At 31.7% G+C, this 26987-nt stretch overlaps 1 protein-coding gene across 1 annotated transcript; it reads right to left on the bottom strand.

The window, feature by feature from the left end:
- Positions 1 to 421: 421 nt before the first annotated feature.
- On the bottom strand, positions 422 to 26752 carry Gp210 (nucleoporin 210). Its single transcript, XM_068761611.1, has 28 exons — positions 26580 to 26752; positions 26358 to 26508; positions 25842 to 25962; positions 24285 to 24372; positions 23689 to 23919; positions 23120 to 23591; positions 22148 to 22233; positions 21307 to 21492; positions 20216 to 20347; positions 19117 to 19202; positions 18204 to 18367; positions 17605 to 17733; positions 16736 to 16878; positions 15670 to 15877; positions 14333 to 14452; positions 12922 to 13122; positions 12012 to 12254; positions 11426 to 11572; positions 10162 to 10272; positions 9251 to 9440; positions 8738 to 8838; positions 7630 to 7914; positions 6698 to 6873; positions 6072 to 6211; positions 5250 to 5431; positions 4941 to 5133; positions 4080 to 4547; positions 422 to 3405 (listed from the first exon to the last, which is right to left on the bottom strand). The coding sequence occupies exons 1-28, from the start codon at positions 26741 to 26743 to the stop codon at positions 3170 to 3172; spliced, it is 5154 nt and encodes a 1717-aa protein (XP_068617712.1). The 5' UTR covers positions 26744 to 26752; the 3' UTR covers positions 422 to 3169.
- Positions 26753 to 26987: the final 235 nt, after the last annotated feature.

Raw genomic sequence — 26987 nt, 5'->3', positions numbered from 1 at the left:
CGAGAAAACTATGTATTCTTTTATAGCAAGTTGTAAGAATATTTTAGCTCAATATTACTAAATTAAAGCGCATACATATGTAATAGTTGCAATCTATTAGAATGTTGGTCCAATGTCTATACGAAATGTAGATAGATTTTTCCCGATATCTCACTTTGTTACTATCATATATTCAACATAAAAGTGGCGTATTGAATTAGCATTTCGGTGCCAACTATTTTGAACATCTGCCAAAAAAATCTAGAAGAAATGCCAAAATCTTTAAAGTAGACAAAGTTAGAATTACCCTTGAGCTACATAACACAAAAAGATTTCAGAAATTTCGTTCATTAAAACTGTGATAAAACAAGATGAACAATGCTATGGGATTATTTATACAAGGATTAATTGTAATACAAAGATAGTGCTTGTTAATAAAAATACTTTATTCACAAAATACATTTCACGAACACTTACTTTTAAGTTTTTAATTTAAATTGTTAGTGTAAAAAAAATATTTTAAATTGAGTGCACAATGACACTAACAGTAACATGTGCTGCTTTTCTATCTGAATACAATCACATGAGGTATATTGTCTCTACATTAAATTACATTTATCTTATGACTCAAACAAAATGTTTTAAATAGTTAAGTAAGCCACACAGATTAAATTATATCTATCCAATAAACACAACATTTAAACATTTGTTATAAACGGGGCCGGATAGGCTAAATTAGATTGTACTAAAAATAATACTAAAACATTGAAACAAAGCAAGGAGATATGAGGTTATATTAAAATAATTTAATAAATTAAATAGGACTATTAAAGAAACAAAACGATTATTTGAACTTTCGGTTAAAAATTCATAATAATTCTTAAATAAACGTTAATAAGTAGAAAGTTAATTTATCTTAATGAAATTTGCTTTAATCTTTGATTTATTAAAAGTATATGAGTTACTTTCAATAACAATATGTTTTACTAAATTAGCACATAATTACTTTTTATTATTTTTTAAATCCGGCCCTGGTTACCTTTCATACATTGTTATAAGCAATTTTGGTCACAGAAATATATTTAAATTTTTGTTTAACACAACAAAATTTCTTTTTGACATAGCCATTAATAGAGGAAGCTACTAAAACGCGAATTAAAATGTTATCCATCAAAACATAATCTAATCTTACAATAAGTTCACAATCATCAATATTGTAGTGTAGTGTCACATGTTGTTAAAAAATGCAGTAGAAAAATGGATTAAAAAGGAGGTAGAAAATGCACCTCTGGGAAATGTTACTTAAGAAGAATGTTCATAAGAGACTCAACGCGACACTAATATCTGGGGATATTTGTAAAATTCGTTCACTCTGAAGGACAGTTACACATGTGAGGATGGAAAAGGAGTCTAAGAGAATCGTCGTTAAGATATTTCAATGTCGATTAGACTAGACTTATTGTTCAGATAGTAAAGAAATTCTCTACTTATTTTTGATTTCAAATATATATTATATAGTTTTTACATGTTTGTAGCGAAGAGAGGGGAGAGGTAGCTTTGTGTGGTAATATTTCCAGAGAGTCGCATAAAGTGTAACGTGGTGTGATATCAAGGACGAAACAAGAAAAATTATATATTAGATAAATAGACTTGTTAGCCAAGTTACATCTAAGCAAGACGTTATGAAAAGGGTAGACTTGTCCATAGTGTAGCTTAAGATACAACACATCCCATTTTACGGCGGACGGGTCCAATTAAATTCATCATGGAATCATACCTATATTTATTAGTATAAAATACCTAAATCAAAAAATGGCGTCAAACTGCAACCACAATGATACAACCTAAAAAGAAGTTGAGAAACAAAATCATGCTTATTAACTATTTTTAGTACTATATGCAGATTGGACTACCAATAGTTTTATCCAAATAAATTTAAAAACTTACACCTATACAAATATTTACAGGATATAAAACAACTTTATATTGTTTTTTTTTTTACAAAACTTATATGTGGTGGATGTCTCAACAGATTCAACACAAAAAATATTAATAACAATTCTAGCAATTCCATTTTCAAATTTCCGTTAAAATACTGAATTTATTCTTTTCCATATAGCAAAGTGAGTAATCAATAATAAAATACCCAAGATAACCATGATGAGAGTAAACTATACCAGAAACTATCTTTTAAGATTTATTTGTACCATGATCATATTCACATTTTTTACATAGAATACATTACAAGGTGAACAAGGTTGATTACTTATAATCTACAAATGTAACTCATTGTTCTGAATACATTAAAGCTAAAACATTCCATTCTGATCATAAGATTAAATGACATAGTTGCTGCATAAGTATTTTTTCAGTCCCATTCAGAACAACCAAACAATATTACCCCAAGTTTAGACCAAATTTAATTTTAAAGAAATATTTAAGATGATTATGTACTATCAAAACAACACTGTGATGCAAGTAAATCATATAGCTTATTAGTAATTAAGTAAAAAATAAATTATTAAGCTGTTAATCATCTGTTAGATTTACAATAGCACTGGTTAGAGTCAGACTGGACCCAACATCTGACATTCTGCATACTGTGGTCTGTCGATATCGCTTCTACCAGTGTTATGATGTCATTATAAAACTTTTAGAAGATTCAAGCTCTCATGCTATTGGACAATTATTCATCAGGTCCACTGTTGGACATCCTTCCCATAGATTTCCTAATAGACTGGCTAGGAGTGACCAACATCCAGCATCTTCTGACGAACTTAACAAGGTCGTCAATCCATCTTGTGGGTATTCATCCCTATGCTGCAAACTATTATTACGTCAAATTACATAATGTCTGTATCCCGTCGTTACATATTTGTATTTGAAGATATTTGTCACCTAACTTTCACCACTTGACAGCTTCATAAAACTCAAGACTTGATGAAGTTCATACTATCAATTACAAAACTCTTAGAAAGTCAATATGTATGTCCTGTTTTACTTATTGTTAAACAGTAATAAGACTAGAATGTATGAAAAATTAACGCAATTATTCAATTCAATCAACATTTATAAGCAATATAAATTGATAAATCGAAACAACATTCTCAGATCACTCAATTACCACTTTTACTAAAGTCAAAATCACAATCCTGGTTACTAACTATATATAAACAACGTTGCGCGCCTGCTATAGAAATTTAGAATGCATACGGCTTGAGTTTGGTGAGAAGCTACTATCTGGCAACACGCTGGCATCCCCATACACGGGCACAGTTGGTACGCTTGGACCGTTGGATGCATAAGGACTTCGTGACCATGTTCTAGGACGTGTCATGATAGGTGAAGTTTCTTGTGGAAGTACTGTATTCATTACTGGTTCTGTAGGCATCCGGATTTTACCTTTACTCTCCAGTCGTTGTTGAACTGCAAAAAGATCGATTTATTAGTATTTTGTTTGGAAATTGTAATTTAATAAAGAGCTTAAAAATGATTAATTACACTAATTTTATACCATTGTTTAGTATCTATTAACAGTCACAAATTGAAGAATCTTTTTCTCAAATCATACTTCTTTTGGTTGTTGCAGATTTGTAGTTAATAAATTTAAATTATAAAAACAAGTAATTAAAAAAAATATCACACAATTCTCAAGTAAGAAGTTACAGTAAACATTAAAAATTTATTCCATAAATTAAACCATTATTAGCCTTTAGACCCACTGCTGTCCTTATTGGCAATCTATGCAATAGAGTATTTGTTTGATGTTTATAAAAAAATAAATCTTTTTTTTCTCGCCAAGTAGTTCTTCCTGTCATGAGAAGCTAGCTTTTATTCTTATTTGTATACTTTTGCAAATATTTCTCCTTTTGCACTACCACAATATGTAATTTGGAGTGAAAAAAATTTGAGTTCTTTGAAGCTTTGCTTTTATGTTACTTAGGCTGTGCCTAATAAGAAGAGTTATCCATGCCACCTACTGACTGTTACAGGCGTTCTGTTGTAGTTATATAGAATGTTTCATTTACTGTATATCTATCACCTATTTTTCATAATCCATTTGCATCATTGTTAATATTGAAAGAAAGAAACACACTTACTATATAAATATGCAGCACCGATAGCTACAATAGTCATCAATGTAGGCAAATAAGGCGTCAAGAGTGAAAATATCGCGCCTAATACCGTTCCACACGCGATTTCATACTCTCTTTCCACTTCCACCGTTATATCTTGAGCAGTTAACCTTGATACAATGTTCACATGTCCAATGCCACATGTCACTGTTTCACTTTTTACAGTGACGGTTATCTCACTGTCTTTGGAACTGACTTCAAGTTTCAGACCGGGAGCTGTAGTCATTTTAACAAGCTTGAGAGCGCGCGGGTGACCAGTAATAGTGAAGGTAGCTGGCGGTTTTGTCAACGACACTTTGTCGACAGACACTTCTATGGGAGGCAAAAGAAGAATTCTGGTACATGTTCTCCATACACCCCATTCGGCACATAGCTCAACTTCTGTAGATTCAGAAACTGGTGAAGGTGGAATTATCGAGCATCCCAATTGACCTGGAATATACAATATAAAATAAGTTTCAGAGGAAAATATTGTTCAAGTAGTTTACTTATGGTTAATTTCAAATTACATTTATTAAAAATTGCTGTTTCCTGATTTGTTGTCATAAATAAATATCAGTTCATACTTGATCATCATAACGAAATGGATTATGTAGGTTTTTTTCTAGAAAAATACATGTTGCAGCCATGGAGATTTTCATAAAGTTAAAACAAAAAATTGCAACTGTTTTCTTGTGCATAATCATCAGTATATACTGATTTCTCCTAGCAGAACGGTATTCATGTAGCATTTCCGACGAGAAACGCAGCGGATTTTTTACTTAAATATAAATACATGTCCGGTGCAGAGGGCAAGACTAAACTTTATATTTAAAATATTCTTACCATTGGCTATATCAAGTATTGGTTGTGCTAGGTATGGGGCTTTTGTTCGGCAAGTATAAGGCAGTTCTACTTGCAGGCCCTCCAATGCGTATTTCTGATCTTCACTGCACAGCAATGGACCAGAAGTAAGACCAGCTGCTTCAAAGTTCAATGGTACTTTTGAATAAGGCCACTCTCCAGGAAGGAACTCCACCTTGTTACAGAATAAAATATTATTTATTTTAAGGTACTTCAGCAGATTATATACTAAATTTATGAGAGTGTACTAAACAACTTCAGAGTGCACTACAAATTTGGCGCGAGCTGTACCTTGGTAAGCGGTACTTGGTGAAGTGTAATAGCAGCGGGCGGGCGGTCGAGTCGCAGCGTGTGCCGAACTAGTGCATCGGCGGTGATCACGGCGAGGGTAACTCCCGATCCCGCGTAGAGTCCCACGCCGCCGCCTGCACGCCAGCCTATTCCCTCTAGACATACAGCCCAGCTACCCGCAGCTGCGAAAACAGAAAATATACAGTAATGGACAACAAACATGGACATTTACACATAGTCTTATACAGACACAGTCACCCATTCACCACCCACGCACCCCCTAACAAGCAGAGGCAAATTCACAAACGCTAAAGAGATATGAACATGATTACATCGTGCAAGAGTATAAACAATTAATCAAAATAATCTTGTATTGGTGAATGATGAAGGTACCGTGAGTTATGTACCGAAATTTGATTGAATAATAAATCATCTGAAAATGTCCAGTGCCATTATAAATAATTTAAAACTAACTTTTGTTTATTTACCTTTCGAGAATAATTACATGCTTAGACAATAAGTATTTTTGGGATCAATTTGAGAGTCTGTACATAATAATAATTTGTAGCCACACATCTATTGTACAACTGTGAACGCTTTGAGCAAACTCGACTACATTTAAACAACCGTCTCGTCTTCGGACTTGTCTTCAAGAACGCTGCCATAAAGGATCGCGCACAAATCACTATAACCTGCGTGACGTCCGATACACCAGCGACTCTTTCAACACAAGCAATCCGTATCGAACAACCATGAGTTTACTTCAGGACATTGCATTTCATGCTTACTAATAGTGAGTTTAAAAAATAAAATAATGCTAACCAACAATCCGATTGCCTTGCGCATCTGCCCCCACAACTAACACCTCGTCTGTGACCGTGACACCGCCGGCTGACGCCTGGAAGCTTACGAACGCACCCATTGCATCTAAGCCGGTAAACAATACTTCGCTACCCAGAGCACTGAAATAAAAAAAATTAATTCATTAAAAACCAATATAAAATCAATTTAATATTGTTTATAGATAACATAGTTCATCACTGATAAGAAATAACTACGAGATTGAATCCTTACACGAACGTAATTAACTGACATGGCATCGAACATTGGCAACTTTGAATGACAGGCAGACAGGCAGGTAAGTGGGCAGACTACAAAGCTAACAACTTGTCATAAGTATATGTCCAGAGTAGACAGCCTACAGCTAAAATAATTATTAAATCTGACAATAAAAAAAATAACAATTGTCTATGTAACTTCATCGCAATCCAATCTGCAAGCTCAGTTTGAATTTATTAATGTCATGGGATATACTATTTTAATCACAATATTTTTAACCATTAGCTGGGGAATTTTTTGACTTATTTCTTACCTATTGTGTACATTCATTGACATATTTTACAGTACCAAGCCTATTACATATTTTAATTTATTTTTTAAAGTTGTACCTGTTAGGAGCTCGTTTAACATGCGCAGGTACTGGAGAGGTTACAGATACATTCGCTTCGGGAGCAAGTAGTTCTCTTCCTATGTTGTTCCTCATAACGATTCGCAATGAATCATCTTCACTGCCAGATGTCTCTGCGGTACAATAATGCGGGGTTGCCACCTCCACGTGAATAATCTAAAACGAAAAGAATATTCTGCATAGTTCTGGCTATAAAAGTTTATACATTTTTCTTTCTTGGTTAAGGCGTGCTTGGGCGTCTCTATTGTCAGTTCGAGGCCCGTCATCACCCTAGCCTAGATTCCGCCAATCGGGTTGATCATCGCCCTCTTAGTCTTTTTCCTCTACTTTTTCTACGACAAAACTTATCGACTCTTTGGTGACTTCCGAGCTGTGACCGAAGTAGCCTAAAATCCGCTTGCAGTAGATTGTGGATTTGATGTTTACATAGATTTGATTGTGAACAAATCTGTCGATTCTGACTGAACAGATCTGTTATATTTATTATAATCTACACAAAGATTTCGTACTGTGATAAAGACAACGTTCCACAACCCGATTACAGCTGATCTTTGTCGTAAGACATACTATTCTGGCCGATGTGCAAAATCAAAGGCCAGATAATATGCTTTAATTGTTGAATTTAAGTGTTTTTTAAAAATGTATTTTTAAATTTAAATTAATATTGAAATATTTTTATTGTACATGATACAAAAGTAAAAAAGGAAATTAAAGGAAAAAATAAATTATCTCATTTAAATTCCTGTTATATTATTTATCTAACACATACAAGTAATAAATGTAGCAGTAATTTCAATTTTGATATACTACATTTGTAATGTACTCGATTTTTATAATAAATTATTAGCAGTTTATTACAGAAATATAGCATAATTTTTAAATCAAATTGTTTACTATGTTTTGTACACTCACCGACTCTCTGTAAATGTGGTTCCTTTCGTCTTTATGCTGGGCCACAATTACTCCATGGCCAGGTCTCAAGCCCTTTACTTCACCACTTGGAGTAACGTCAAGAATACCTTCTCCATATGACGTCCAAACACACCTTGGTACTGACTTAAGACGTAAGGTAGAGCCGGTTGCAATGGACAGTCTATCTCCAGCAGATAATTCAGAAGGAAAGCCTTCTAACATTGTCCGTATGTCTGAAATACCGAGGATCTCGATCGTACTGTCCCATGACCGAGTTTCAGCTACCTGGAATATAAATTAAAAAAAATTGTGCAGTATTTAACGTTATTATAATTATATTACTTAATAAACAGAAATATTATAGGATCGAAAGTTTTGGTTAAAAAAAACATGCATGAAACAGCACTAAAAAATCCTGTATAATTTTAAATAAATTATGATTCAAATTAGTTTTGGTAACATGTTCAAAGTGTAATGCCAGTGTAGAGGTTCAGAATATATATTTAGGTCTTTTGGTTCTATTTATATCCATATTTAAAAATGGAATAGTTTTTTTGTGATAGATGGTTAATGTTGCCATATTGGCATTTACAGATACCACGTGTTTACGGTCAAAGCGCATATGACGCTAAGTCAAAACCACCATTAAGGTAGCAATACTAGATATTTTTTTTAGGAGCTTTATTTATTTTGAGCCGCTAAATTTAATTTTATATGATTGGAAAAAAATATGCAATTCCGACAAGATTCTTACAACAATAAAGCCTTGAAGGAGAGTCAGTGTCAAAATTTTGTACTGAACAATACACAAAACTTATAGGGTAATACATATGATATTGCATGGAAACGCATATGGATTATGAAGAAATTTTGCACTAAGAATCTCTAATCAAAACACCCAATGATCTATTTTAACAAAGTGGTCAGAATTGACAAATCATATGAATTTTGCTATATCTATCTTAACCTTAACATTTTCTATTTTCCTTCTTATTAAAACCTAAAAAAACATAAGATTTTTTCAGAAGTTAATAAAGATGTATTTCGTGATTATAAGTGTCAACTTATTAACATGTTTGAAATTGTTAAATAAAGACAAAATCATTACCTGTCCCATGTTTCTCACTCGCACATCTATTGTTATAACACCAGGTTTTAAAGGCACCACTCGCACAGACAACCCTTCAACAACTGATCTTTCCAGTCGATCTAAGTAAAGACAATTTTTTTGTAAATTACAATGTAAATACTTATTCATCATAATAAATAAATTAATATACATATATATATATGTGTGTGTATATATATATATATATATGTATGTTTGTATATATATATACATGTATATATATATGTATTACTACATATATATATTAATGCACAAAGTGGGAGTTATATAAGATTGTATCCAAAGAATCAAACTTTTATGTGGTGTTCAAATAAAGAAATATCATATCCTAAATAAATAAACCTTAACAAAAAAAAATAATTCGTAAATGTTACATTTATTATAAAATACAACCATTATAATTTAATATCAATTTGTTTAAAAAATTATGACTTGTTAAAATTTTAGTATCTATAAATGAAAGTGTTTGATTTATTATAAATTGGTACACACCATCAGCGTGTCCGGTATAGACTCTTGCAATAGTAGAAACCCGAATGGTCCAAGTTACACGCGGGGGCGGCTGTACGGCTGACAACGCAGCTACTGTCAATCCACTGGCCTCTATCCACACAGGGGTTGGTGAACCAACTAACAAACTTTGCGTTGCCGAGCGTACACGGAGACCTGAGATTGGCACCACCTAATTATAACAAATAGTAGTACATTTTAGTTGTATGTATCCAAATTCTCATTTTTTCTAAATTATTTCAATATTTTTATAGGCCACCCACAGAATTGAAAGAAAGTCATAGCTAATGACTAACTTGAATGCTTGTTCATTTGAATGGGTTCTTATTGTTTAACTTCAATTTAAATTATAAATTTTTTTTTCATTCAATTTCAACTCTGTAGCACAAATATAAACCTAATAAAAAAACCATAGCAGTAATTCTGGAATAATCTAAAATTTAGACCGCGCAAGTACTGCATCGAAGATTGAACTTTATTACCTTAGTGTACAGCTTAATTTCGCATTGTCTTTCTTGGCATTAAATATGATTTCCGAAAATTCGGAAACATTCAATAAGATCCAAAAACACTAATAAACGTGGTTTGCGTAGTGATATTGGATTATTCTTCCTACAGCAAAAATTGGAATGGCGAAGCGAAAAATAAGTAAATACCTTGTAAAGATTTAAGTAATTCGAAGTATAAAATGAATCATAAGTAATATTCGGAAGTAAAAAAAGCACTTTACTTTACTTTCGGTTTGTTATAACACAGTCATCATCGTTATATCAGCGGATAGACGCCCACTGCGGAACATAAGCCTCTCCCAAAGATCACTTATTTTCCCAAAGATTACCGATTTCCAACGACCTTTACTATGTCGTCACATACTAGTTCATAAAAGTATCTACCTCAATTTCGGCTTCAGCTGTAGCCATTACGACGTTAGCAATGTCGGTAGCTACCAACTTGATACGCGCTTTACCCATTGCCAGACCGTGTACTAAACCATTTGACGAAACCTGCAAAAACAAATATATATTACTTGTCAATTAAATTTAAATTAAATATATAATAATATCGAATATTTATTTATTTTCAACAAATTATTGTTGAATAACACGTTGAAATATCTCATGTGGTAACCCTGTATGTAAGGTTTACATTGTTAGCAATTATCATCATCAATTTTAGGGTAATAATTTTGAAAATATGCGACATAGAATTTTTAAATATTCTGAACCTAACCACAACATGCTTTACCACGCAATTTTGCTCTGTCGTTAATTTATGGGATTAACTCATTGAACTTGATGTTAAAAAAAGACTTGTTAAAGTTGCATAACGACAGTGTTTATTATGTTTAGTTTTCAAACGTATGATTTGGTGCATTTTAATAATAATTTTAAGTTATGTATTGATGTTTGTGCTCTTGTTTACAATGTAACACCATATTTACAGTCATTAATTACGAAACAGGTCGAAACGCAAAAGTACTCAGGACAAATAATCTACCAGTACACTGTCAGTCCGAATTAATATCAGAAACTGCACAACCTATCTCATTTGTTAATTATTATTAATTATCTAGAAAAGGTTTACTTGTGTGGAAAAATGTTAGTCTACATTTTTAGCTTGCATGGATTCATTAATTGAATTAATATTTTCAGACCAACTTATACTGAAAACTCGTTCAGACATGTTGCCGAGGTTGCAAAGACAAAAATAAATTTGTAAGTAGCAATTACCCATATATATATATTATTAATGTGCAGTGAGTGATTGTTTATAGTTGTTATTAGTCGACTAAATAGTAATATTAGCTCAAATTTTACATGTATTGCCAATCACCGTGTTTGGTATGACTTTTACAGCTACACTGAAAAAATAATTTCTTGAACAAATTTTAAAAATATGCGTGTTATAAACACATCTTTACTTTTTGTATTTTAGTTGACGCCCACTTTCATTTTCTTGCAAAAGTGTGGCTAAGAGGGAGCTGTTAGCTATAGAGCTAACTCTGTATTGTGAAAATAGTATAGTAATTGTTTATAGGTATTAGTCTTGTTTTGTCTCAGCAGGCTAGTTTCCGCCACAAAGCGGCACTTTAATAATAATTTGTGGAAGTGTTCACGGGAACAATTAATTAATGGAAGTTATAATATATATATTTACATCGACACGATCCGTTGGCACAAGGGAGTGGTAGTGCAGGTCAGCGAGGTGCGCCGGAGGTCCACCCGTGTGACGCAGCTGTAGGCGAGCACCGGGAGGCACGCGAGCGACCTCTGGTACAACTCGAAGTGCTGGGAATACCACGACCTGGAATATTTTATCTTTTATATAATTAAAGAACAAGCCAAGTTGCAATTGACAAATAAATAGCAAAATTTCGACCGTTAGCCATTCACAGCTAGACATAAATCTCTACATAGATTTCTAATAGGACCAGTAGGCAAGGTTGTTTGTTCTTATGGGTATGTCCTATACCAGTCGATCCATCTTCACTCCAGAATCTTAAGGTTCCAACGGTGAACTAATCTGCTAAGTAGCCTGCTACTTCAAACGCCCTGAACTAAGTCTGTTACTTTTTTTCGTTTATAGCTCACATTACTGATTCGATCTCGTAAAGAAATCCCGAACAAAGCCATCTATCCCCATGGCTCATTAATCTAGTATGAGATTGGCAATGAGGCCCATAATAAAAGTTAAATTGTGTAATATATAATGTTAAATCTCAGCTCAAAAAAAAATCACAAACCTCTATCTCTGGACTCCATACTCCAGCAAGAGAAGCTCTAACTCTGCCTGTGCCTTCACGCAGTCCACACAATTTTCCTTCCTTGACTTTAATATGGCCGACGGTTCGCCACTCAGCGGGCCTAGAACTTGTCAGGTAGCGCTGCGACACGCCCTTCACTAAGGCGCTGATGGGTACACAACCATCCACGCATACCGCTCTCGCCGTTATTACTTCAACGCTAAGAACTTCTTCTATGTTCACCTGGAACATTCAAACAGAGTTACCCAACTATGTATATAAACTCTCGTAAACTTTAAAGAATGATGATTTGATAAAGGTAAGTACAAACAACTTGGTAACACTAAAGTAGATATAAGGTCACAGTGGCTCCAAAGGCACCGATGCTGCAGATAGACTAGAAGAAGAAGAAAGAAGACGCAGGAAGAAACTCCACAACAACATATCTTTTAAAAAAGTTCAATACTAAATACAAAAACTTTATAAATAAGAACAAAACCAAGCGTCAATCAAGCGTCATAATTGCCAAGAACTCTGGTCATTTAAACCTTCGTTCATTGAATAATTTACTTTTAATGTGTTTTGAATTTATAAGAAAAAGCTAAAACTGGAAAGGGATATTTATCAGGAATGTTAAAAATTATCGAGGATAAATTTTATGACATTACACCCATAAAAGACAGTGCCCATGCAAAACGGACAACTGGTATGATTCTTATAATTTTATTAGTCACAGGACGCTTATGTCAAGTTGGTGTTTTAAAGCATCTGTGTGAATTTTCATTTGTTTTTTTTCCAACTCCAAGAAGTTTGGAAGAAATCATCCAGTTAGTTATTGTTCCCCAACTGACATTTTTACCACTGTTGTTTGTCCCCTTGTAGAGTGTGTCTTATATTTGGCTATAGTTACCTCAACTAGTTGTTTTTCTCCTTGAACACAAAGATCAGTGACCAACAAGTCGTAGATCCCCGGCGCTGGTACCACTGCAGTAAGAGTTCCGTCTTCGATATTAGCGATAACTCCCTTAGCTGCTTGAACCGTATACTTTCCACTACCACCCGTCACTGTAGCAATACTTGATACAGATTCACCTTCCCAAGCGATGTTCAACTGTGGGCAAAGTGCATATATATTTTTACTTATCTAATATTCTTTATTGTACACGCTAGGATACATTTAAATAGTTTCATAATAATAAACAGAAAAATAAAATGAGCAATCTTATCACGCAAGGCAATCTCTTACAGACAACCATAGTACGGAAAAGGTAGAAGTATAAATAATGGGCACTTATCGTGTACAAAACATATATATACAAACATACATAGGTATACAACATATATACTTATTATAAATAAGGTTGTACATATTACAGTATAATATATATTATAAATATAATACAATAATAAATTAAAACATCAAACTGATTCGGATCGCACTTTCCTTAGAAACAATATACAGAGGAGGAAGAAAAAGAAATGAATTAAATGCTAAATAATCATAGGTATAGTAAATAGTTCTTAACCATTTTCTTAAAGAGGTAGGGACTTAGCTCGTCTTATATCAAGCAATAATTCATTCTACAATTGAATGTGAATGTGTGATAAAAGATTTGGCCATAAACATACATTTAATTTAAGATTCTCTAGTTATCTCAAAGACTTCTCATGTTTACTATAAGAAAATTGATATGAGATAAGAGGGAGTGAGTGGATATTTATGTAAAGTATTTGTCACGAAGCCTCATTTCACCTTTTGGTAATAGTTACAGGTTTATTTTTATATCCATTACTTTTTAAATAATCCTTATCAAAATCTGTATAATTTATGAAAAGTAATTGATAAAAGTGTTGTAGCCATTATTGCAAGCATTATATATAAGTTAGTCTAACACTTTGTTTGTATTAACAAATAAAATATAATAAATATCAAATTGTGTCAACCATTAGTAAATCTTACAAAAAATATTATAAATCACCACACCAATCACATTACATCATATTTTTCATTTTGTTATTTTCTTTAATAAACAAAAGTTATTTTACACGGTCCAAGTAAGAAGTGATGATGATCTTGAGTTTGAAATGTAAAATTACCTTTAATTCATGCATAAAAATTTATTTTCTCTTTTAAAAATAAAAAAAAAACATTAGAAAAAAAGGTTTCACAGGTCATTTTAAATTAGTTTTTTAGGGTTAGCCACTACTTACGCTATCACGCAAATACAGCTTGACATTGATTTATAGAAACAAATATCTTATTTAAGAAATCATAAAAAGTGTTTAATTTACGTGTGTATGTGCTATTAATAGATACAAACCTTAATAGGATCACATTGTAAAGGAGCAACCACTCTCGCTTGTATGCTGGCAGTTGCCTCAGGAATGCTAGCTTTGATCAAACCCGTCCAACCCTCAGCTTGTTCATTTGCTACCACCATCTAAAAAAATGTATTAAATTAATAAAACACAAATCTCATACTTAGAGTATTAACATACTTCCTTCAATTGTAAGCAATGAGCTAATAACAGTTGGTAACTAAATTAAAAATTTACTAAAATCTTGTTTCGTAAACTAGTAAAAATTCTCTTCTCAAAAATAATTAAATCTAAATTTAACACACCAACATACATGTGTTACATAAGAGAAAAAAAGGAAAACCCCCTCGTTTTTTATGTGTGTACGTTGTTAATGTTATGTACTTTGAAGGCGTGAATGTGAAGCTCATTGCTGTTAATTAATGTATGGTACAACCGAACTAAAAATCTATGGTTTCCAAAATAATAAATAATTTAATGAGAAAAAGGGTTTTCAAAAATCGGGTAACTACAGATTAATTTTAATTATTATCCAATCGCATTCCAATAGAAAATGTAGTTTAATGTAACATTTCAGAATGATCACTTTATACAGGTTGATTGGAAATAGGTGTAATAACTTTAAAACTTTTTGCTGATGATGACAATGTTCACTATTTTAAAACTTTTACACCTACAACCAATATTCCTAAATATAATCCTAAAAAGTTAACATGACATTTAATAAAATAACATAAAATTATGTCGCATTTGCCTGTTAGGCTATATCGAAGTTGGAAGAGGCGCAATTCATGAAATTTCAATGTTTAAAATATTAATAAACAAAATCGAAACAAAACATTATAGATTTCATACATTTTTGGTACACAGTACTTCTTCGAACATGATATATCCAAATAGTTTGGTACTAATCATTATTTCTACATACCTGATCAGAACAATTTTCAATTTTTTACACAACAATAGATAAACGATTTGAAATAAAGAAATCATAATATTGCACAAAGAAGACATTGTCGGTTTTTGATCTTTTGTGAATGTTAGTATTGCGTCTCTGGTCATATTCCAGCCACAGACTTTAATATTTAGTTGACTGTGGTGTGACATGTGAGGTTTGCTCTCAAAAGATACCCACAGAATGATACAGCGAAGTGATTCTTTGCTTTATTAATACTGGTTACAAATACTACTCTAAACTAAAACTAATTTATATAAAAGCTAACTTTACTCTGTTACAAGGTACCACATCTGAGTTAGCGTGCTTGGGGATATGCTACCGGGTTCATTATAATATAAAAAGAGGATTTTTTTATTTTATTAAATTAAAAACACATGTCACCTGATAATATTTATGTGGCACTGGAACTGGTGCATATTCAGGATCAGTCTCTACAAACAATCTATCGGTAGCTGTGAACTCTATTCCCGCGCGATTAGGTTGCACTTCCCATGACATTCTCGGACCGTGTTCGTCCAGGAGCTCTCTTCCGATTGCATCCATTAATGTAACTTTAATAGCAACCTCTTGACCTCTTCTTAACCATAACCTGGAAAGTAATACAAATAATAAATCTATTTTATTTTAAAATTACTAAACAGGCTTATATCTCATGAAATTAAAATTTATGCTATTCTACTTAAAATGAAATTAAAATGTAAATCAAATAATTTAAATTTACGTATAGCAATCATCACAGCATCATTAGCAAAGATTGGATATTTGGATGCATTATTAAGGAGTTTACTTAGTGTAGAAAGAACTTTTATAATACAAAAGTACTGAAATGTGAATGGCCGAAAGAGACATGACTATACAAACTACAAACATGTTAGAGTGTGAAAATAGTCTCCACTTCAACATTTCTAAAATCATCATGTCCCTTCATACATAATTTTAGTCATAAAATTTTCTTTTCTTTTTAGTAGTACAATGATGATTTTTAGAAGCGATTTCTGTAAACTATTGCCAAAACAAAGAAAACAAACTATCACCAAATACAAAAAATAATAGATTTTTAAAAACTTTATTTTAATGTTATTTGTGCACGCGATGTTTTTTACATAACGATTTTATGTCTGGTTCCAGCTTGCTTAGCTTTAGTCTCAAATCTCCATGTTGTGTTATATCCAGACAATCTCTTTTTTTAATCAACAAATCACTAACAGCTCTAAAGCCACATTCAGTTAAATATAACGAGGGGAAAGGTCTAGACTCTAGACTTTGTACACCATTAAAGTCAGAAAATACTCTAATGTTGTCCTTTCATTAATTTATCTATTAGTAAGTCATTGAAGTCATCCACACAATACTTAAGAAATATCCGAATATCTAATCTCTGGTAAATAGTTTGAGAAATAACATGCACATGTTCTTTGTTCGTTCTTTAGATCATAAATAAATATACTTAGGTCCTCCGGAGCAGTTGCCTGGACTGGCTGGTGGTTCTAGACGTATCCTAGAAACGTGAGGTGCGCAGGCTATTTCCAGGTCCACCGATTCGCGCTCATCGTCTGATTGAGATGTTATTTCTAAACGCGCATCACCTTTCTGAAAATATTTTTTTTAAATACAATCCTGTGAAATTATGTATTGCTTCAAGTATGAATATAACAACAAAGTGGGCGGAGTGGAGGAAATGTAAAGAAAACATAACAAAATTTCATTTGTAATATTTGAGACCGATAATTATTTTGTCAATTTTATGTAAAATGTTACTGGTCTATCACAGAGGAATAGGTTAAAAAAAACTTAAAAGTAATGACACTTTAAAATAATCACCTAATGTCTTTAAAAAACATAAGTACATTTACTTAAAAAATTGTTTCAAGTGTTCAATAATATAATTATATATTTATTATAATGATTTATGGTTACAAGATATTTTTACAGATTACATAATAACACAAAGTTTTTTGGTCTTAATTTACGACAAATATTTCAAAGCTATGAACAGTTGTTTTTTATCTACTCTGTGATTTGTAAGGAAACCATTTTTTGGGCTTATATTTTGCAATTTTGTTCATTAAAATAAGTCTAACTTGCAGAGTTGTTCTCGACTTTTGTGCTTATCGACATATTTATTGGTTAATGTTTATTGACACTGACTTACAAAGTCTGTTATGAGTACAAAAAGACATTTAACATTTCTCTTTTTATCAGGTCTAATTTAAATAGGTGTTTTTTTTTCTTTCTATACTTCTAATAATGTAGTGACAGTGTATATATATTTGACTTGTTTACAATTAACACTTATGATGATTACAAATAACGTACCCTCCGGCACCTGAATGTGAAGACTTGGAGCTCTGGATACTTATGAGGAGATGGACCATCCCGGTACACTAGTTCTGCCACGCGGGAATCACTTGATGAAGGAACTAAGGCTTCGCCTTCTGCTAATACCTTTAAATAATAATAATAAGTTTATTTATCAAAGTACAGAAATGCATAATAGAAACAGATATAAAGATTATATAAAATAATTAATAGATGTGTGCCAACATGAATACTGTTGCTCCATACACTAGGCAAGGTCTGTACCGTAGTTGCAGTAAATAATAGTCCGACATAGTATCAAAAGTTTAAAAAAAACATAATGGTTAAAGTACTTAAATTAGATCTGTTTATTTCTAATTCATTTTTTAATTTGATACTTACTCCTAAGAAATAAATTTAAATTTTGACCATAATTATAACTATATGGATACTTATTCTATCGCTTTCATATAGCGAATAGGTTTTGTGTGATTTGAGGTCAATTCTATGGCTGAAATGATAATGATAAATCCATTTTGGGCTCGTGCACTAGAGATACTCGGCCTTGTTGTGTCCTAACAATGGGAACATTATTAGGCTTATAATGAAACGCTTACCGGGGCGGAGGCCGAGAGTAGAGCCGCTGCGTGCAGGGGCCAGTGCAGACGTGGCGCTGCCCGGACCGCGACCCTCGCTGTGTCGCCGACACGTCCATGCGATACACGCACCAGAGACACGCCGCGAGCACTCCACGCACACTCTAACACACAGCAAGCTCCCTCTGCAGACAATAAATAACTTTAATATAGTGGTGATACATTTGACTGACCAATATGGACCAGTGCATGGGTCAAGTGGGAAAGGCAAAGTGGCAGTGAGTTGGTCTCATAGCGCACAGAAAAGATGGCTGCTGTAGCCTTAAACGTCTCGAATGTAGGCCATGGACTGGCAAGTACAGCACAGGATGTCCACCCACAAAGTGGACAAAATATCCTTGTTGCTGCATACTGGAGGCAGGACGCTACCCACGGATGTTATTGGAAATCTATAAATCAGATTAACGCCCAACAGTGGACATTCTTCTTGATCATGATAATGATTAGACGATAGATTCCCAGCCTTTTGTGGACTTATGCAACTTTTGCAAGACATTCAATTACCGTTTTTATTTTGTCCTTAGATAGCGACAAAAAATATCTTACCTATTAAAAATATTATTACATATCCAATTTTCCTTAAGACCCACCACCGCCCTAATATATAATATTAATCGCTTTTTGGGAAAATATCCATTACATAAATCAAGAGGCTTGTAATATTTGTTTTTCTGAGTTTTTACACTGTATTAGCACTTATTATATATAGTGCTATAATATTAGCACTTATTGTATTAGTTGACTGTATCACCATTTCTTTATTTTATTCATATATTATCAAATATTAAGCTAAATTATTTAGAAATTGTAAAGGAACCTAGTAAATTAACCTAGAAGTTCGCAAATACATAAAAGTAACACAAACAACACTTACCTACTGGCTTGATCCATGTAGCAGCTGAAACATTATATGGTTCTGGGCCTTCGAGCAATGTCACTGCAAATGCCGCGCAATCGCACCTGAATAATAATTTGCAACATATTAATAAAAATCATGAAATATTAATTGCTCTAATATGTCACAACCTGTCTATACTAACACTCATAACTACATATATGTTCATATTTTGTAGAATGACATCATTTTATGTCAAAAAGCATACAATGAAGCCTCAATTCAAATGATAATTGGACATAGTTAACCAAATAAAATCTAATCTATAAAACTTGCAAAAACAGTTGAAACTTTTGTTTCATAACCTTTCTAAAAATGTATTATCTGACCATCAAATTAGATATTTATCATTTTGTGGGTATATACCCACTTACAACTTGTGGGTACCCCAGTACAATACGGGGGGCTGGCGACCTGCACATCAGGTTACAGTAGGCCTCCTTAATGATGCATTTGATAACTTTGAACAACCAGACTCCTTTCCCTACCTAACCAAATTTGAAATTATCATTCATAATTTATAATATCTGAAGTAAAACGGATGATTCTTAATTTCGAAAAATTTCATAAGCACACTTTTATCGTATAGTGGAATTATTGACGGTATTAATGTGTTTATAATGTGTCCAATTACAAAATTTATTATATTAACTAATTTTTTTTTCTATTTTTGTATAAGTTATAATATATTTGTTTCTTCAATATAATTGTTGTTTTCTAAATTTTTAACCAAAAGAATTAAAATTTTCACTACATACATTAAACTGTTACAGTAATAGCATTTTATTCTTAATTTCAATTATTAAGATATCATATCACACCTAATGAAAAACAGAAATATTTTACCAAATCAAATAACATTGTATGGTGAGTAAATTACAATGTTGCTTTTTCATAAATAGTTGAAGGTCTTTTTGATATGTTTGCTTATTAAAAGTGTATATTTTTTCAACCTTTGTTAGTGTTGGTTGGAACTTGTTTCCGTAATAAATAAAATTTTAGATTAAACTATATTCCACGTATAATTTCAGTTGCGTCGTTAAAATATTTAAGATTTGTACAATTAAATCAAACTTACATATGAAAGTTGTAAAGTTCTCCAGTGGTGGGGTGGGTTGCAGTGAGGGCTATGTGTAAATGATGGGGGCGGCCTATACGCGCATGACCTGAACTCGACACTTGCACCAACTCAGGCATCGCAGTCCATACCCTGGGAAATAAGTTTAGACATCAAAATTTTTTATTCTGACAATTTTTTTATTACTATCACTATTTGCTTTCATTTTGGCCTATCACATTTCAATCATTATCATCATCACATAAATCCAATAGGGGGTCTATTGGATTTGTAAGGCGTAGGCCACCTCCAAAGATTGACACTATGACAAGTGTTGCGCTGCCAAGTTATCAGCCTCCATAGTTGGGAGGTCGACCAATGCCGCATTTACCAGCTCGTGAGCGCCACTCAAGATTCTTCGCATTTCAATTTAAAAAATTAATGTAATTGTGATTAAATGTGAAATAAATTAATTAATTTTGTGTGTTGACTAACTGATACCACTGTTGAAGTGATAATTTAAATTTGTAGCATGTGAACTGTAAAACGGACGAAATTCAAAGAAAAAAAAAGTAAAATCTCGGAAAAAATTTGTTACTTGCACAATTTAAATTTTTTATTATTTCATCAGAACCTTCTACAGTGTATTAAGGGAAATTCACAATTTCTGGCATTTCCAATGTATATAATAATTTATAGCGATTCATTTATACTCATAAATTACAGAAATTTTGCAAAGCAAATTTCTGAATCTCGAAATAAAAATTTAATTATAACTTAGCAATACTTCATGTAAATCATAGTTATTGTGTAATACATTTTACCCAATCTACATTATTTTACATATAATTAAAATTTTATTTTTTTTAAAAAATTATTATTCTTTATAGACATATGCTCTTTGAAAAGCAGTGGTGATCGAAACAGTTTTTTAATCTCATATATTTATTCTCTCAGTGAAAACTTTCACACACAAATTTAAGAGATGATTTAATAGCGTAACTTGATGTTACGCTATTAAATCATTATTTATATGTTGAAAATGCTAAAAATAAGTTTTTTTTTTATAATTTATGATACTATTTAAGTAACTAAATACACAAACTGCTTACTTTCCATACGCCTTCACGTGAGAATACTGCTTCAAGTGCACTTTCACATCTATTTGTCCAATTCCATATATTGTGATAGCGCCTGCGGGTGTAAGTGAGAACAAATTTTGTGGCTGTAGCGTTGTCTCCCTCTCTGACCACGCCACTGGCTCGTCGCCACCCCCAATGTACTTCAGTTGAATTTCACTATAACATTAAACGTAAATAGTATAAAATTTACTATATGTCAATTTGAAACATTCAATGAAGTTATATAAAGCATTCTTGTATATATAACTAATCACAGCAGAGTCTTGGTAATTATCAAATAATTATATTTATATGAAATATAATATTTGAAAAAATATGTACAGTAATTTTTTATTATACATATTTTTTTCTTACTTAAAACGTTTATAAAAGAACCTAATTTAAAACTTATAAATGAAATAAACAGGGCATGTTATGATTACTATTTGTTTGAACTGGATTTACTGCCGTCTAAACAGCTTTTGCAGAATTCGAGGGTTCGAGGCAGCCGGGAGCAGAGGATGAATAGCCTAAGCACTGAGTAAAAGTAAGTAGCGAAGCTAAAGGGCTGCCAGGGGACCCTTGGCTAAATCCGCTACATACTGTGGTGTGACTGGCTAGTGGCTACTAGGAACCCCTCGTGGTGATCTCAGCTTGATCTATCACTCGTGGATAAATTAGTGTTACAACCCATCTATAGTATTGCTAAGTAGAATAAAACACAAAATGTTATTCCTAAAACTAAAAATGGCGAAGTGTTCTTAAAACTTAACAAGACCTTAACTTTAAAAACATAACCTTTATACTAGAAGATTAAAAAAATATTACTTACTGCATATTATCATTCCAAGCAATGTACAGTTCGGGTGGTACAATTTGCAATGGCTCTATTGCTGTGGCTGAAACCTGTCCTTCCACCTAAAGAAAACAAATAATTGTTTTTTAATTCCTTTATAAAGTAAACAAACATAATTTACATTTTTTTAAATGTATGAGGTCAAGACCTGTATTTCAAATGCCAGTTTCCACACCTTGGAGAAAGATTTTTACTAAAATTTGTCTGTGCCAGTCTAAGACTATAGAAGTGTTAAGTTTCATGCTAAGTGTGGTGTATATCTGTGTAATTAATTTATAAATAATCTATTAACTACTTAATGCGAGGAATTATTTCTTCTTTGAAATGAGGTGAAAAAAATAGGTGTTTTTTTTATTTTATTTGTAATATTGATTAGGTATAATTCATAATAAAACCTTACAAAAAAAAATTAAAAACGTTAATTTTTTACACACATTGACATTTAATAGTAAATGATAATATCAATTACTAATATTATTAAATTAATTTTATAAAAATAGTAAAATTGGTTTAATTAAATAATAATAAAAACGTTTTAATACTTCTTTCCCCTTTTACGTGTAAAAGGATAATTTGAGAGGATAATTTTTTGCTCTTTCTAATAAATATAAAAATAAATTATAGTAAAAATTGAGTAAATATTGATAAGTAAAGTTAAATAAAATTGCTGAATATAGATATTGATGTATAAATATAAAATAAAAATTACTTACTTTATGTCAAAAACAATGACTAATTTTTTTTTACACTTACACTTAATTCAAAAAAGCTTATTATAAATATACACTAAGCTCTATGAAATTCGAAGGGATAAGTATTGCTACAGATATAAATATAAACATAACATTTATTAGGAATTTGGAACACATTAGATGCGCGGGAGGTTCTTGCTCAAGATGCTTAAGTAGTTAACTTAACAAAGAATGAAAAATGAAATAAAATACTCGCCTTAGTAATTAAAGTCCTGCCTGCTATGGAATGCAGCCTTGCTGTTATTGTAAACGCTCCTGCATTCTGGGCAATGGCATCAGTAATTGTACCATTCTCTGTAGATCTAATCAAATCAACATTAGCTTCTCCTTCAACGGACAAACGAATCAGCATTTCATCACCAGCTGTTAATGCACGTCCTTCTGAATCATACACCACACAATGAACAACAAACACTTCCCCATAAACAACCAAATTGGCAGGTCGCAAAGTAACTCGAATATTATAAGGTTGGGTCACAGTCAGTTGGGCTGTAGCCACTTCTGTTATTCCAGACATCAAGTAGATTGTTGTTGTACCAATTTCAGCTCCACGTACCAGACTAATAGCATCTTCTAACTTAGCTATTTTAGTGTCAGGTACACTTAAGCTATATAGCGTGTCTACTATATTTTGAACAGTCAGCCGTCCAGCGCGCATCCTCACCACTCTATAATAGATAACAACATTTTAGTCTCTTATAAGTACAATAAATTTAATCATAATCCATTTTTTGTCTGTGTATATAAATTACAATGAATATTTACTTATATCTCAAAGTATCGCCATGCGCAATAACTGCTTTAGCCGGATTTAACACAACACTTGCAACAACCTGCAAGTTCACCTTTGTACAAATGTTCTCCAAACATACTGTCACTTGACAATCTCCCATTGCCTGACCATATAGGAGTACTGAATGTGACCTAAGACCTTTTGCTTCCAATTCTGCGACTCCTGGAGGTGCTTCATAATCAGTATCACGCCAACGTACAAACCTGAGAAATAAACAAGAAAGTCATAAGATGATTTATCCAGTGCACATGTTACATGTCTCATAATTGGATTTAAAACCCGAAATTTGATTTGGCACATAGGCATCAAAATTTCTTTAGTTGAAAATATTAGTATATTTTTGATATTTTAACAACTCTATATACCAAGCTGATGTTAACCAACTCTTACACTCCGGACATATATGCCATACCAATTGACAGGTACTACAAAAACATTTAGTTTTAAAAAGCATTCTCTAACTTAACTAATCTGTCGTTTTTCGATATTCAATTGATAGATCCAAATAAAAACATTTAGCAATTAACAAGGATGGAAAATGGGTTAAAATAAAAAAGTTCAAACTTACGTAACTAAAGGATCCTCGCCATAATTATTGCCTAGATTTTCTATGGACCAACTAAAACTGATACCTTCTAATGATGAGAATTTGTTACCTATAACAAAGAATATTATTTAAATAAAATCTCAAAATCATAATTTTCAAATCTGTATAAGTGTCACTTAATATTTTTTTTTGCTTTATTATATAAGGTCACTACAATTATTTACAATTGTTTGCTTAAAATTTAGTTTATGTTAGTTCATAATGCTCCACCATAAAAACCAGTGAAGTATGTAAATTTTTGGATGATTGTATTAACAATTTTTTTATTTCCCTTAAATATATAACAATTCATTTCTAAATATTTTTATCATTTATATATTTTGAAATTGAGTTATATGCATTCTGGGAGAGATTGTCGTTAATAAATTATTTGAATTTATAAAGAGATAAATTTACCTTTATATATAATAGTATTTTATTATAAAACCATAGACATTGATCTATGAATGAGCAAGACACTTTATGGAGCCTAATAGGAGGTAAAGCAAGTTATTTTGATTCCATAGATCATATTGATGACTATATTTCTTAAATTAACTAGGATTAATTTCTAAGTTAGATTGCTACTTGCTTATACCACTGTAAGTGGCAGTTTCTATGTTGTTTTATGACTCTTTTTTATGACATTCTTATATTTAAAAGCACTGTTATTTCTTTAAAATGACCAAATGTGTTTAGTAAAATTTTCTACAGTTTTAGGTACTTATATTGTATTTGAAAATGTAATATAAAAATATATATATGTATGTATGTTTGTCTAAATATGTTTATGTATGTATGTTTGTAAATATGTTTTATATGTTTTGTACATGTTTACTACCCATCATTATTACTTCTACCTTTTCCATATTATGGTTGTCTGTAAGTGATTAGATTGTGTGATAAGACAGCCCATTGTACTCTTTTGTTTACAGTTAATAAACTATTTAAATGTAGAATACATCATGTACAATATATAATTAAATCAAATTAAATTAAAATTAAATTAAATTAAATTAAAATTTAACAAAAAAAAACTGATTGTTATCCCTTGTGCTTTCACTAATCCAGGTTTATCAGTTTATTATTACATGAACTCTGACACAATTTTTGTAATAATCAGAAATACTATAATATTCATAGAAATCCAAATAATTTTTTTGAAATTAATTATACCTTTATCCCCATAAATTTATGCCTGTGATACCTCTCATTGTTTATAATTCCTTATTTTTTCCAATACTACCAGTTTGTCACCAGTCAGCTATTTTATTTATATAATAATTGCCAACAAAATTATCTATATATAAAACAAAGCAATTAAAAAATACAATACTAATTTCAACAATAAATCTATTTACCTACATACCTGAATCTATTTAAAAATTTAGTAAGTCATTATAATTCTTCAAGTAATTATTTACTTATTAAATAAGCAGTATAAGAAAACTTTGAGATTTATTCATTTTTGTATAATTAGCAGCCATTTTAATCTTTATTGTGCTATGTCACTATTATTCTAAAAAGAAAAAATATTACCTTGGTCATCATAAGCAACAACTTCAAAAGCCTCAGGTGCCTCCTCTAAAAAGAGCTTCCAGGTTGTACTTGTAATTTTCAAAGAACTTATTATATCAATATTTACATCACCACGCAATATCTGTAAAATAGAAAAATTTTAACAAAACTATTATCATTTGAAATAAAGTATCTTTGGAACAAGTTATGCAAGTTTCGAAGACCCTAATTATATATGGTACCAAATTACAGCTATTATAATGTGATAAGTGTTATCAACATTGAAGTTGACTTTTCTTATAAAAAATAGGGCATTTAAATGTAATTTTCCTACACCTATTCTGGTTTTTGATTTATTATGATCTGTGAAAATTCTTTTTTACTGTCCTAAATATTATAATGGACAAAACTATCCAGTCGTATCTTCACGAAACATTTCGTTGATATTAAAGTTAAAAAACAATTATCGTATGTCAATAATATTAAGCTTAAGATTATTGGAAAAATATTCGCGCCAAAATTAATAAACGCACTTACTTCACCGGTATTCACTTCTTCGGCAAGAATAATAACTGAGCCAGGTGGAGAACACATTTTCGATACGGATACGCGGGCAGCTCGAGAACAGTGTCCCCAAGAATCATCGTAAAGCGCTTCAAGATCTATGATGTCATCTCGGGACAAACTCCTGCGTAAATGTAAATTTAGATATATACAACCTTAACAATGGCTTAAGTAAAAAGTAAATATATTACGTACCATTTGTAACAGCCGCCTTCGATTATTTCAAACGTGAAATTTACATACAAATTTTCGAACCATGGCAATAGTACTCTAGGAGTGTTTATTTTAGCACAAATACCGATATGTATAGTCAGAAGTAAAGAAAATTCAAGAATAAGAATCTTTTTCAATAATTCCATTTTATTCTTGTAACAACAACATGAAAAATATCACGATATCACTTTATGTTTAACAACACTAACCTAAAAACTGAACTCGCAAATTTCAAATCTTTGACAATTAGTTTCTGAAGAGCTTTACGGAATAGATAATAGATGTTGGACTGGAAGATAGGACAATTTCTATTCATTTAAGAAAATTTAAATGTACAGTTAAAAAGTCTCCTTTTAAAATTTTATCCTAATAATATATTAAAAAATATTT

Source organism: Battus philenor, unplaced genomic scaffold (assembly GCF_028537555.1).
Source record: "Battus philenor isolate CCGP_79_NKW_IND1 unplaced genomic scaffold, ilBatPhil1.0.hap1 SCAF_15, whole genome shotgun sequence".
In the NCBI taxonomy this organism is placed as follows: Eukaryota; Metazoa; Arthropoda; class Insecta; order Lepidoptera; family Papilionidae; genus Battus; species Battus philenor.
Note: the sequence above shows the minus strand (reverse complement) of the source record. Positions and strands in the feature narration are given on the sequence as shown.

Coding starts and splice junctions, on each gene's coding strand:
- Gp210 (XM_068761611.1), bottom strand. CDS start 26,743: ATGGAATTATTGAAAAAGATTCTTATTCTTGAATTTTCTTTACTTCTG. Junction 9,441..10,161: donor CAGCTGAAGCCGAAATTGAG/GTAGATACTTTT, acceptor TGTTATAATTAG/GTGGTGCCAATCTCAGGTCT. Junction 7,915..8,737: donor GAGTGAGAAACATGGGACAG/GTAATGATTTTG, acceptor TTTATATTCCAG/GTAGCTGAAACTCGGTCATG.